General features: G+C 35.5%; 1 protein-coding gene across 2 annotated transcripts in view; it reads left to right on the top strand.

Annotated features, from left to right (window-relative positions):
• The window catches only part of LOC150109388 (glycosyltransferase 8 domain-containing protein 1-like), a 159,737-nt gene that overhangs the window by 123,744 nt on the left and 21,005 nt on the right, over nucleotides 1–14,988 (top strand). For both annotated transcript variants that reach the window (XM_090407807.1, XM_090407811.1), the window contains exon 7: nucleotides 5,873–6,039. In XM_090407807.1, the coding sequence (XP_090263933.1) occupies nucleotides 5,873–6,039 (167 nt within the window). The remainder of the gene's footprint in view (nucleotides 1–5,872; nucleotides 6,040–14,988) is intronic.

Raw genomic sequence — 14,988 nt, 5'->3', positions numbered from 1 at the left:
CACATTCCTTTAAAGGCTATGTGGAGGTCTCCTCTTATATAGCTTTGACCCTTATGTACCTCTTATTAGAAACATGTATTCACAAAAAAGACTAATAAGTTTATTAGAACAAATATTTTGGCCTGAAATTAAAAAGCCACCATGAGTGCATCAGCATGTATGCAAGGTGAAGGAATATTATTCCTTCATCTTGTGTTCATCAAGAAATAATATGAAAAAAGAGGAATATTATTTTTTTTTTTTTTCCAGAATTTAGCTAAGTTCTGGTATACCACCACATGGTTGATTACAAAATGAGATGAGATTGCAGTTGAAACTAAAATTAAAGGAAATTAACTTTAATATACAATGAAATAACATTAGGTAAATAATTTGTAATGACATGATATTTAAGGAAAATATCTTTGGAGCACTTAGAGGGAAATGACTTCCCTCTCAGTGTTCTCCTTCCTCAAATAATGACCATGGGCTAGGTGGATTGATTCAGTCATAGGTGTTCATGAAAACAGAAATATCTGATAATATTGGGGTGCTTACATGTGACAGAAGACTAATTTGGAGGAAAATTGTTGATAGGAGATAAGTAAAAATGTAAACTTAATTGTGCTGTATTGTCATAGTATTCTATATATTTCCTTAAGGATATAGATATTAGGAATTGAATGATCTTACAGTTGCAAAAAATGTTTTTACTTATGTAAATCATATTAGCTATACTAGCATACAAGAATCTGTGTACTTTTATTATTATTATTATTATTGAGACCTCGAGGAAGGCTATAAATCACCAAAACCAGCTCTAATATCTTCCCTTAAATTCATTCACGCTAGATGCACTTACTAAAATTAAAGGCAAACTATTCCACTCACTGCTCTCTGAGAAAAAAACCTAGCTCTTACTGCCCTTTCTTGACTGAGAACAACGTTAACTTCCATGGATGCCCCTCCCTGTGTTCTCTCCCCGCCTTTCATATAACGAAAAATTTCATCATTTGAAATGCTATAGCACCCATTCAAAAGTTTATAGACCTCTATCATATCACCCCTCTTTCTCCTGTTAACCAGAGTCTGTAATCCACATACTCTCAATCTGTCCTGATAATCTAAGTCCCATAATCTGCATATAATCTTTGTAACTCTTCTTTTGCACCCTTTCCACAGCTTCTTTATCCCCTTGGAACCTGGGAGACCAAATCTGAGCACAGTAATCCAAGTGTGGTCTTATCAAAGCCTTATAAAGAGGCAAAATTACTTCCTTATCCTTACATGTCAAGGTTCGCTTCAGCATAGAAATTATCCTCTGAGTTGTATTTGCAACTTTTGCTATGTGACCTTTGAACTTTAAATTCCTATCTGCCAAGATCCCTTCCCTCCTCAGTTTCTTGTAGCATAACTCCACTAATATAATATAATATGCCGCTGGAAATCTCATCATGCACAAGTGCATAACTTTACACTTAGTAACATTAAACTGGTAACCATGTTTGTTTGCCCAAATTTCCATCCTATTCAAATAATTTTGTAAGTGCTGAATATCAGTAGCATCTGTGATTGTCCTGCATATCTTTGCATCATCAGCAAACAGTTGCACATCTGATGTTAGACTCTGCCTGATGTCATTAATGTATAGACTGAACAATAATGGCCCAAGGACTTAACCCTGAGGTACACCACTGGTCACCTTAAATCTGGCAGATGTAAGGTGACCCACTGTATACCACTTTTTGATGTCTGTCTGTCTGTCAGCCATCCTCTGATTCCAAGTCAAAATTTATATTCCAATCTCATATTCTCCAGTTTATGCAACAGCCTTTTGTGCAGTATCCTGTAAAATGAAGAATCCTGTAGAAAAATTCAACATTATCATAGTGTACCCATTCCCTTTATCCAACTCGGCCATAATGTTGTTATAACATATGAGCAGATTTCAAAACCAATCTTCCTTTAGTTAACCCATGCTGCTCCTTGCAGAGTATAGCTTGTTTGTCTACCCATTTCTGTATGTGAGTTCTTACCAACTTCTCTAAATGTTACAAGATTGCAATCTTGTAGCATGTTTCATACTGTGGGTGGGTTAAAGTTTAGGTAATCTGGGAATCCTAAAAACCAAGTTCACCAGTAAGCAAAGCACTCCCACACCAGGTGACAAAAATCATCTACTTTCTAAGGGCTTATGTAAAAACATCCGTGCGAAAGTGGGATTTGAATGTGCAACTTGTCACTTGAAAAGCAGAGTCATTATTCACTTGCCACTCAGGCTGGCATGTTCATCCTTTTTTCTTAATTCCATAATATGGATAAAAGTAAAAATATCTACTTTCACTACAGCAAAATTGTACAGATCACTAAAATGTTCCAGCTGAAGCCCCATAGACACAATAGTATTCCAAAGGAAATTGACTGTAGAAAACTGTCCACTATAACAAATGATTCACAGACTGAAATATTTATATTGAGTTTAATTTTACTAAAATATCTTTACTGTGTTTACATGTGTGTGTTTGTATCTAAACTATTTCTTGGTTCCTATGAGTTCATATATTGAGAATCAGCTATAGCTTGTTTTAGTGAATTTCTTTTATAATAACTAGCAGTGTGCTTCTGAGGCTTTGGTTAGACTTTTCTGTCTTATCAAAAAATGCTATAACCATCATATTCTATTCTATTCCTGAGCACATCACCTTTTTTAACCACGTTTCATTAACAGAAATGATTTGCAGACTGACTGTGTCAAGGTCACAAACTCTGTATCCTTATTCTTGATACTCCTTTCATTAGTGTATAAGCACAATATCTTGCCCCCAATATCTAGTCTCCTTTCCTTCTCATGATTCAAGTCCTTTAACTTTGTTGCTCCCATTGAGGCTATGCTTGCATCCTAGTCTTCTATTCCTTCATCTTTTATCACACATAGTCCTGTTATCTTATGCTTACAGTTTTACTGTCTAGTTTTGGTTTACCTGACTGGTCACTTACTCTATCCTCTTCATCAGCAGTGATCTCGCACCAGGTAGTGAAATTCATCTCTCACCTAAAGGCAATCATAAATGACCATATCCATGACAAGATTTAAAATCTCAGCCTGTTGGTTGGAGAATAGATGTGCTAATCACTCCATGCTGACAATTTAATGTTCCGATATGTTCATTGCAGTCACTTAAGTAGAATGTATTATGTACGTATGTGCAGTTTATTAAGTATACATTAAAAATGTATTCATGTTATAAAAGAAATATATTTCTTAGCTTCATTTTTTTATTCATTTTTACATTTCTTGTTTTTTCCTTTCTTCATCCAAGATGTCAGTGGCAGGTTCTAGTTATACGAAAATTCTGGGACTTAACAAAGCTTTATTCATGAAACTAGGAAATATCATCCTGTGTATCTGTTTTTAATGCTGTATTTAGCTCTGTAGTACTTCTTGTTTAACCATACTGGAATGTACTTATGACTGCATTCTTCCTGGATGTTTTCTGCCACTGTTCTATTGCTGCTTATCAAATTTAGTAATTTTTCAAAATACTTATTCCAAACATCCAGAATATCATCTCTGATTACTTTTACAATACTTTTTCCTCCATTTATAGCTTTTTCAGTAATCTCCAGAACATTTTGTTCCCTTCATGATTTTTAATATATATATATATATTCCCACAAGTTGCAAAACCTACTGCAGATCAGTATTTTGTGTGAGTAGGAGTCAAGAGAAATCTGTCTATATTCTCTTTGAAGAATTGGAAGTTCTAATATTTTGAGTAATACTTCATGGGAAAGGCTATTCTAGAGGACCGAAGTAGATTTAATGAAAGATGAATGGGAGTAGCAGATTCGGTGGGTTAGCAGTTCAACTGTAAATAGATGCTGAACAGCTATTGTTCACGTTACTGTAGGTTTAGCAGTTTGAACATGGGGGGGGGGGGGATAAAGGATGCCATTTCTGCTGAACTTCACCTACAGAAATATCTGTAGAATAGACACAGTGCTGACGATATGTGAGACAATGGCTGGAGAAAGGAGCCATTAGTTAGCCAAACAGTCTTTATGATCGGCATCAAGAATTTTTTAGAGAAGGTTTTTGGTGCACCATCCTAAATACGAGCAGCAGTCCAATGTTGGGTGGATTTAGGATTTGTGCAGAGTTAGAAACTTGACAGATGAGAAGTAACAAAAACATATGATGTTTTTGTACCAGTAAAGGCTAAGGGTAAGTGCCACTCCAAGGAGAGAGAGAGAGATGGTCTTGAGCATTCTGAAAGGTACGTGGAGAAGACCTAAAGTCTTTTTTGTGATTGATTAAAAAAAAAGACAAAATTGTTTTGGAAGCATTGAAAGTTACTGTGTCATCATCTCATTAAAAGATGGTATGCCAATCAGGGTTTAGAGTACTAGTTGTATTAGATCTTGAAGTATGAGATGTCTAAGCATTGCAAGACTTGTCACATGAGTAGGAAAAATGGATAACTTTGAGATTGAGAGCAGGTTGTTGATGTATCTAAGGAAGAAAATGGTTGAAATAACAGAGCCTGAGTAACACCTGCATTAGTAGAAAACTACAGATAGAATATCCTTCACCATTGCACAATAACGAATGGCCTGACTTTTGTTACTTTTACTCATAACTTAGCTTTTCTACACTTTCTCTGTATTTTCTGCCTCATAGCCTTAGTTGCTTCAGCTCTAATAACTGTATTCTCTAAGAACATGCTGACTTTCTCTTTCCAGGAACTTTTTATGTGATTTATTTTCTAGAACTGCCGTGAAGTTCTGATTTTGCTATCCTTGCAGACTATCTCGGTATTCATTCCTGGCTGAAAATCATTGTTTTCTTCATATTTTGACATTGGTGTCTAAGTATGGTTCTTGTTTTGGACATTTATTTTTCTCCAGTAGGTGCATATTTGAGTCTGAAGTTCACATCTGAAATCTGCTCAATTTTAATTCTTTTTAAAGCTTATATTCATTTTCCTTTAGGTCTGTGGAAATGGTGTTTGCATTCATAATATGGCTTCTTGAAGGACTGCACTAAGTTCAATTCTAGTCATCAACTAGAGAAACTTATTCTTAACTTTTCTTTGACTTATTCTCAAGTTACTCAAGCTCTGGCACAGAGAAGTAGGATTTAACCTCTGGGAAACTCAGGGTTTTAAACCTTGCAGCTGAAGAAAATTGACCACAGAATTCGCACTAATTTCAGACATGAATATATAGGGTTAGGGACCCAAAATGGCAGCAGTTGTCTGTCATACTCTTTTTCCCAGATACCTATTAAAATCATTGATAGTCTTGGGTATAGTCCTGGCTATCTGTGAATGGCTAAGAATGGAAACCCACCCTGAAATTTCCAAAAGTTAGTAAGAGCGAAATATTCCTATTTTCTTTAGGGAATAAAGGGTGTTAGCAGATTTTTTTTTTTTTTTCATTTTTTTATTCATTTAATTTTCAGTATGATACTCATTTTTATCCTTTTGAGCAGAAATTTAAATTGGGCTGCAGATTTCGTTGTCATCAATAACTGTGAGGCTTTTCTTATTACTTATGTTTGTTTTATGTGAATTTTTGGACATCTTTATATTGGAACATGTTGTTAGCAGTGACTTGTCTGTGTCCATCCAACAAGTACTTGAAAGTATTTTTAGCCCTGCTCTCTCTCTCTCTTCTCTGAATATACTTATAAGTATGTGTTTCATTTTCTACTTTCTATTTTTGTCTTAGTTCTTTAGCTTATTGTAATTTTGTTATAGATTATGTTCATATTCATCTTTTTTTATTTTGTAATTGTTATTTTCACAGTAATACCAAACAGAAGTGATTTTACTGTAGTCCTCTAAATTTTACAAAATTAGGTTCATAAATTTATTTTTTATTTTTTTAGAATATGTATGGAAATTTCGTTAACCTAAAAAGTCCTTATCTGAAAGATTTACATATCAATTCCAGTAGTTGTACTTTCAATCTGGGTGTGTTTGTTTTGAACATGTCATTATGGAGAAAGGAGGATATCATGGATCAGCTAGAAACCTGGATGACATTAAATACAAAGTAAGTGTTTTATGAAGTTATGCTTATGTTATTTTAAATTTTAGTGCATATTTAAAAGATGTTAGCATATGCTACATAGTCAAGACTGGTTGACCTAGTGGTTATCTTATCTGCTCGCCAACTTACAAGTCATAGGTTTGAATCCTACCATGAATGGATGACATGAGTGTCTTTAGGTTGGAGATGAATTTCATTACCCAGCTTCAATAAACACCTCCCTGTTTATTGAAGGCCTGAATTGGCTTGAAAAAAAAGTTCCACTCTAGAGCAAGTTTCCAGACTTTTTAAAAATTAAATTTCAAAAATGCAAATATAAAACACACACACGCACACATATATATATATCATCATCATCAAATTCCTGCCATGTACCCTCAAGGGGTGTACAGGATAGTACTACATGAAAAATTTACATCATTACTAACTTCCTATCTACAATTTTCCTCCAGATTAGTCTGTTATTTGTCAAGACTCCATATTATTAGATCTTATATTTCTGTCGTCTAAGGCACTTTGTACCGTATCAATCCACCTATATCTTGGTCTGGGTCATTTTCCTGCCAACCTGGTAGAGAATACTTGTTTTGCCAATCATTCCCTGCCCATTTTGTTTAAATGACCATACGACCTGAGATTAGCTCTGCTAACGCATTCCTGGATGTTGACAATGTCAAGTTCTTTCCTAATATCCTTGTTTTTAATATGATATTGCCATTGATGCTGTTCACACCTCTAATCTTTCACAGGATTTTCATATCAGTGGTCTCTAGTCTATGGTCAAATGTTTTACTTCTGACCCAGCTCTCAGATCCATAAATTAAAACTGGTTTGAACACTGTCTTGTATACAGCTAATTTAGTGTTCAGACTAATTTCTCTCTTATTCCATATGAATTTATTCACTTGACTTCCTACCATACCAGCTTTGTTGATTCTGTTGTCTATTTCCATATTTAATTTATCATCTTCAATAAAAATCGTGCCTAAGTAGGTGAAATGTTTTACTTGTTTCAGAGGTTCTCCGTTCAAAATGCAGTTGACATTTTCAACGATTCTGCCTATTTTCATTGTCTTTGTCTTTTTATTGCTGACCTTCATTCCATATCTATTACAACAGTTATTCAATTTAGTCAAGGAATCTTGCAGACTCGTAGCAGATTTATTGATAAGTATAACATCGTCCGCATAAAGCGAAGAGCTGACATTAACATCTCCAATTTTGATATCACGTTTAATACCACTTTCCTTCATAATGTGATCCATATAGATAATGAATAACAGAGGGGATAATGTACATCCTTATCTCACACCATATTAAACATTAAACCATCTTCCTGTACTTCCTTCAATTCTAACTACTGACTTACAACACAAATAAAGACTAAATATTGCTTGATATAATGCCCCATTGACACCATATAACTGTAGCGTATTGAATAGCTTCTCTCTTGGCACCTTATCATATGCCTTTTCCAGATCTACAAAACTCAAATATAGATCTTTGTTATAGTCCCATGATTTCTCCACTATTTGTCGTAAAGTGAAGATCTAATCCTGACAGCATCTATTTGGCCTGCATCCAGCTTGTTCTTCACCAAGCGTTTCTTCTACAATTCTTCTCAACTGTTTCTCGAGTATACTTGGATATATCTTACCAGGAACATTTAGTAGGGAAATACCTCTGTAATTCTCACATTCAGTTTTATTTCACTTTTTATATATGGGTACTATGAGAGCTCAATTCCAATCATCAGGAATTTGTCCCTCTGTCCAGGCTTTCTGAACTATGCAGTGCAGTCACTGTAAGACTTTTATACCACCAAACTTCAGCATTTCTGGTCGAATATTATCTACTCCTGCTGCCTTTCCACATTTTAAGCCTTTGATGGCTTTTTCAACTTCAAGTATGGATATGTATTCCTGATTGTATGCCTGTTGAGTGTTTTGTACCAATATGCTATCATTGCTTGTTTCATTTAGCAATTTCTCTAAGTAATTACTCCATACTTCAAGGATATCATTTTCTCCCATTTTTATGTCACCTTTATCATCTCTAACTCCTTTTACAGTACTCTTTCCTCCATTTCTAAACTTCTTCAACAACCTCCAAAATATTTTGCCACCTTCTTGATATTTATTTTCTATGTTCTTGCCAAAGTCCTCCCATGACTTTTGTTTAGCTAGTTTTACACAGTGTTTAGCTTTCTTACATTTGTCTTTGTATTGTCTAAGAGCACAAGCTGACTTATTTGCCAGGAACTTTTAATATGCTTTCTTCTTTTCCTTCACTGCCTCTTTAACTTCCTGTGTCCACCATGGAGTTCTGATTTTTCTATCCTTGCAGTCAACCTCACCACATGCCTCTCTGGCTGAATCAATCAAGGTTTTCTTCAAAGTTTGCCACTGAATCTCTAAAGTTTGGTTCCTGTTCTCAAACTCTTTCATTTTTTCTTGAATAATCTTTGTGTATTTTAGTCAACCGTTCACATCTGAGAGCTGCTCAACTTTTATTCACTTTGAAACTTTCTTACATGTTATTCTTTTCAATATGAAATTCAATTTTATCCTGCTCAAGACTAAATAGTGATCACTTCCAATTTCAAATCCTCTGTATGCTTTGGTGTCCTGCACAAGGGAGAAAACATCGCTATCAACAATAACATAGTCAATGAGACTTTTCTTATTTCTTGCCTCTTCTCTCCATGTGATTTTGTGCACATTTTTATGTTGGAACTGTTAGTAATAACCAGTCCATGTTGAGAAGAAATCCAACAAATATTTGCCATTATTATTATTAGCATTGCTCTTTTCTCCAAATTTTCCCAATATATTTTTGTATGTCCGACAATCATTTCCTACTCTGCTATTTATATCCCCGACAAGGACCAACTTTTCCTTTTTCATTGTGTCAGATGCTTTCTCTAAATCCTCAAAAAAATTCCTCCACTTCTACCTTAGCAGAACTTTGTGTGGGACCATAGGCACAAATAAGTCTCATTGTCCAGTTCCCCATTCTGATATTTGCCCACATCACTCTACTTGAGACTGCCTGCCATTCAAGAAGATTAGCCTTATATTTAGTGTTGAATACAATGGCTACTCTTTCTTTTAGATATATATATATATATATATATATGATAAAGAAACCAAGAAATTATATACTTAGTTTTAATCCTTTTCCTAAGGAAGCAAAACAATTTTGGATGTGAAATATATTCACGTCTAAGTTACTCATATATAGAGGATAATGACTTCATATCACTTGCTTTAGTATGTATCCCATAATGCAAAGCACACCCCACCTTTTGTGCATGTATAATGCTCTGCATAATAGGAAGGGCCACTACCTAGACCAGTTTTGAACTTTATTGAGATCTCATCAGTGGGAGCCAGACCTAGGAGAGATACTAAGGTTGAAGTAATGCAGAAGTGATATATATCTCATATACAAGTAGCCAAAAGGTGCTTGACCTTATTAATAAAAAATCTATTGGTGAGAGAAAGATGTAGAAAGGTTGTTACCTTGGGTTTATTATAAGTTAAAGACACCAAGAAATCATATACTTGGTTTTAATCCTTTTCCCAAGGAAGCAAAATTTTTCACACTCCAAAACAATGTTTTCTGTGTGAAATATAATAATAAACCAAAGATAAACTTTGGTTTATTATTCTATATCTTTCTCTCATCCAGAGGTTCTTATTAATAAGATTGAGCACCTTTTGGCTATTTGTATATGAGATATATGTGACTTCTGCATTACTTCAACCTTGGTATCTCTCCTTGTTCTGTGTAGTGACCCTTCCCATTATGCATAGCATTATACAAGGGTGGTCTGAAAAGTTCTCAACCTAACGATGAAAAAAACGAATTTATAATTTCAAAATAATTTTTTAATTTTCAACATAATCTCCCTTAAGACTAATACATTTATTCCAACGATGCTCCACCACCATTATCCCGTCCCTGTAGTGGCTCTAAGTAAGATCTGCAAAATACCAGTCTACAGCTGTAATAACCTCTTGATTCGAAGAAAAACAGTGACCAGCGAGGAAGAGTTTTAGTTTTGGAAAGAGTTAGAAGTCAGAGGGAGCCAAATCTGGGGAATGGGGTGGATGTTCCAACAATTCATAGTGCAGATCCTTTAATTTTCCCATTGCCAAAACACTTTTGTCAGCAGGTGCATCATCCTGATGAAAGATGATTTTTTTCGTCTAGTCTGGTTAAAAGGTCGGAATAATATTCCCTGGTTATTGTTTTACCCTTTTTAAGATAATTAATAAACAAAATTAATAAACCTTTAGCATCCGAAAACACCGATGCCATGACCTTTTCTGCTGATGGAACCGACTTTGTCTTCTTTGGCGCTGAACAACCGGCTTCTGTCCACTGTTTTGACTAATGGGATTCTGGTGTGTAATGGTGAATCCAAGTTTCATCCATAGTAATAAATCGATGCACAAAATTAGGTTTATTCTTGTTAAAATGCTCCAAGCACTGTTCAAAGATTTTCATGCGAGTGCGTTTTTGATCTGCTGTGAGCAAGTATGGCACCCATCTTGTGCAAAGCTTTTTTTTTCGTTTGCAATTCTTCATGCAAAATATATCCTACACGTTCTTTTGAAATGCCTGTAGTCTTGGGAATTTCATGAACTTTGATTTGCCACTCATCCAATACCATATCGTGCACTTGATCAATGATTTCTGGTGTTGTTATGTTACACTTTTTGGACGTCCTTCACGTGGATCATCTTCAAAGCCAGTATGGCCACATTTAAACTCAGCAGCCCATTTCTTAATTGTCGAAAATGAAGGAGAAGAATGCCCATAGACTTTTATGAACTTCGAATGAATTTCATTTGGCATTAAACCTTCTTTTACAAAGAATTTTATAACCACATGATACTCAGTTTTATCCATTTCAAGGGATACAGACAACACTTGCTTCAGACAGTTGTATAAAACAAACTACTTGATAGAATGACTTGCAATTTCACATGGATGCTTATGACAGATGTACCAACTTAGAAAAAAAATCTTGCTGATAGTGTTGCCATCTATGGTCAAGGCCGAGAACTTTTCAGACCACCTTTGTACATGTCCAAAAGGTGGTGTGCTTTGCATTATGGGATGCATACTAAAGCAAGTGATATGAAGTCATTAGCCTCTATATAGGAGTAACTTATATGTGAATATTTCATGCACAAAACATTGTTTTGCTTCCTTAGGAAAAGGATTAAAACCCAGCATATAATTTCTTTGTGTCTTTAACGTGTAATAAACTCAAGGTAAGAAACTTTATATATATAATTGAAAAGTAGAAAAAAAAATCCTTAGCCAGCCCACAGCACAAATGTACTATAAGTTTACTGAAAACCTTTCATGGATGAGAGACATATAAAAATATATCTATTACTAATGAAAATACTTTATTTGTATTTACTAAGATAAATTATAGCTATGGAAACTTATGTAAGAGTTTATAGAAATAATGATTTAATGTCAATTTAGGAGAATTATGATAGACAATATAGCATATGCATTAAGCAGTATAAAGTGCAGTAGAAGTGAAGAAATGTGGTAAATTAGAAAAATGACAGAAGCAGACTCATTGCGGGAAGTCCCTCCTAGGAAACACAGTCTCTCATCCCACTCTTTGAACTCATTGACCATTCTTGCTCTCAGCACTCTATTATCTGAGGATAAACCAAACAAAAGCAGATGAAAAGAAATCTTTGGTTATGTCACCAATAGAAAGTAAAATTACATGAAGAATAATTTGGAATGGAAATTGGTAGATAGGTAAATATAGCAAATAGTAAATTTTGAAAACGTGTTGAAACTGTACATTTTGAAAAAATATGAGTGAAAATTATATGATAAATGAAGTAAATACAGGGCTATACACTTGACTCTAATTGTAATAAAGTTGTTGGGAATGTATTTATTTAAATAAGAAGACCATGTTTTGCTGTCAGCAATCTGGAGCAGTACCAGGATAAACAAGTATAAAACATCTACAAAGCTCATAGAAAATAATTATATTTATAAAAAAGCGCAAAACAGTTCAGAGCTGAGAGCAGACTCATACACATGGAACATCTTATCCATTTGCCCATATGATGTTCATTGTTTCACACATATTTCATCAAGAATGGATGAATAGCATTAGTGCTGTGTAGCTCAACTGAAGTAGTGTATACCGTTAACAACACCAGACTGCCCAAAGAGAGAGTGCAATAAGTTCAATTCTAATTGCAATTAGGGGAACTTTTATTAATCCTTTTTTATTTTTTTAACCAATTCCCGATTCAACCTCTGGCAAGGGCAAGTGGTTTTTTCGTCCTGTAAACTTCAGGAAATTGACTATAAAACCCGAACTATTTTCAGACAGTAAACACAGCGTTAGGATTAGGGACCACAAGATGGCAGCAGTTGTCAACTACCTCTCTTCACTGGATGCCATGTATATTAGTAATAGTCTTGGGCAAGCTATCTCTGATTGGCTACTAGTGGAGATTGAACTGTCCCTTCAGTCTCCAAAAGTTAGATAGAGCTAAAATACCTATTCCCTGTAGGGAAATAAAATGTGTTAGCTGATTTTTGATGAATGACTTCCAAGAAGAGTCATACAGAAAGAGACCTTGATTCCTGTTCAGAGTGCAGTATGAGTAAAAATCTTCATGAGACTCCTCAAAGAGACATGAAGCCATTGACCACTTAATTTGATGTCCTGTGACCTGGCTTATCCTTCTGAACAGTGTTGCTATGGTCTTAATTTAATCAAATTTTGTAATTTTTCCTGTTTGGCCTGTGCAAGTTTACCACAGGAACAGTACATTTGATAGGAATTAGGATATTTCCAGAAAGAAATATTACATTAATTATTACTTTTAGTAATAATCAATATCTGACTGGATTATAGGAGACTGATACCTACATTTTGTGGTATAGAAACGATGTACTGCTCTGGCTTATCCCCACAGATGAGATAACTCAAACTTTCCTGCTATGTTTTTATCAGTCCCATATTGGTAAGGACTGAGACAGAAGAAATGTATTGATTTCTTGACAAGTTGAAGATTGTAGTTGTTGGAAAAACCCTTTGAGGAAGGCTGTTCCAAAGGACAGAGATAGTTGAAATAAATGAAGAGAGGACTGGAGAAGCAGGTTTGATATGTTTGTAAGTTAGACTGAAAAGGAATGTTTGGCAGCTCTGCTCTTGTTTTAACAGGCCCAGCATAGTGAAGGAATGATGGTTGTCTCTTTAGTGGAGTGACCGTGGAAGAACCTCTAGAAATGACAGAGCTGAAACAGTGCATCTCTGAATAAAGCAGGTCTGTGAGGGGGGGGAGGATCATCTATCAGCAAAGGCTAATAAATCCATTTATTTATAGGTGAAAAGTAGCATCTTGAGCTGAAACAAATGCCTAGATGTGATGTTTGTTAGGAGAGGCTGGAAGTAAATGTCAGTCCAAGGAGAAAAATCTAATCCTGTCTGGTTATTTGCATGTCATGGGGATAAGGGTAGGTGAAGTTGAGATTCCCTTTTGCAAGGAAAAAAAAAAGGCAACACTGCATGTTGATAACATTGAGAATCACCAGATTATACTTTCCCCATTGAAGATGGAGATCAATGTTTAAAGCTCTGGTTGCAGACAGTCTTGACACTTGGGATGCCTGAACACTGCATGCTTTGTCAAATGACCAGTGGGATGAATGAATGAAGTGTACTATCATCCGCGAAGCTTTGGATAAGATTGTTGGTGACTGAGAGTAGGTCATTTATGTATAAGAGAAAGAGGATAGGTAATGAAATAGAACTTGAAGGGACCACCGCATTAGTGGAGAATCTCAAAGAGAGAGAGAGAGAGTGAGCCATCCACCATGACATGCAGCACATGAGCAGAGAGAAAGTATGCTACCCATTTGCAGAGGGCTGCAGGTAAACAGTAACCAAAGGATGTGGATTGTTTTATAAAACTATATAAGTAAATCTCAGTGCCAGACACAATCAGATGCCCAGTTGTCTAGAGCGACAGCAATTTCTCCAAACCTTTCCATTGCATATGTTCAGTATTGGGTAATATTAGGTTAAGAGGTCAGCCATAGATCTAGAATGGCTAGTACATACCAGCAGTCATTGATTAACTGATAGGCCTCTAAGTAGTTGAAGTGATGTTGATTGGTCACTAGTTGGATGCCAAGAATTGCTCTCCCTTTTCTGTAATTGGGTGGATATATCCTTGTCTCCACTCATTGAGATAAATGCCAGCTGAGTATTACAGATTTTAGAAACTGTCTAAGGTAGGTGTTGGTTCTGGAGCACAGTGCTCAGTACAATTGGAAAGATACTGATGTTGTTTTTGTTGAAAAACCACAGGGGACATATGGTGCACTGGTATTGGAAGTTAGTTTACCTTGGTCATCTGTGGAGGAGTTGGAGGAAAGGAGTGATGCCAAGTGGTTAGCTTTATCTTTAAGTACCGTGATGTAACAGTGATTCCAGCTGGATGGGGAAAAGGGAGAGCAGTGGAAACAGTTGAGCAGAAGTAGGTGACCAGAAGGCACCACTTCCATTTGGGGAGGAATTGAGTTTGCTACTATTATGAAGACCAATTTCAATTTGCTGAGAGAACTATTTTGCATTTAGTACATGCTTCAGCATAGGTTGAGTAAGAAGCTGAGGTTCTTGCTTCAACTGCTTTGGTGCATTTTTTGTTAATGACTTGGAAATTGGTCAGGAATTTTGGATGGAATGGGAAATGAAACTCTTCTTAAGAGCCAGTGAGTTCTATGAGAGAGGAAATTGTGATCTGAGTACCAAGAAGTGACTGTCTCTACAGTACATCTGAATAGGGAACTAGTTAAGAAAAGATCAATGTTGCTTGGGGGAGTGGAAAGAAGGATTAGGTATTCATATTAGTAGATGTATGATCTGCACTAGATCAT

The sequence above is a fragment of the Typopeltis vanoorti genome, chromosome 2 (genome assembly GCF_054136105.1).
Source record: "Typopeltis vanoorti isolate ZY-2024b chromosome 2, IOZ_Tvanoo_1.0, whole genome shotgun sequence".
NCBI lineage: Eukaryota > Metazoa > Arthropoda > Arachnida > Uropygi > Thelyphonidae > Typopeltis > Typopeltis vanoorti.
The sequence above is the reverse complement of the archived record's forward strand: the minus strand, read 5'-3'. Positions and strand labels throughout refer to the sequence as shown.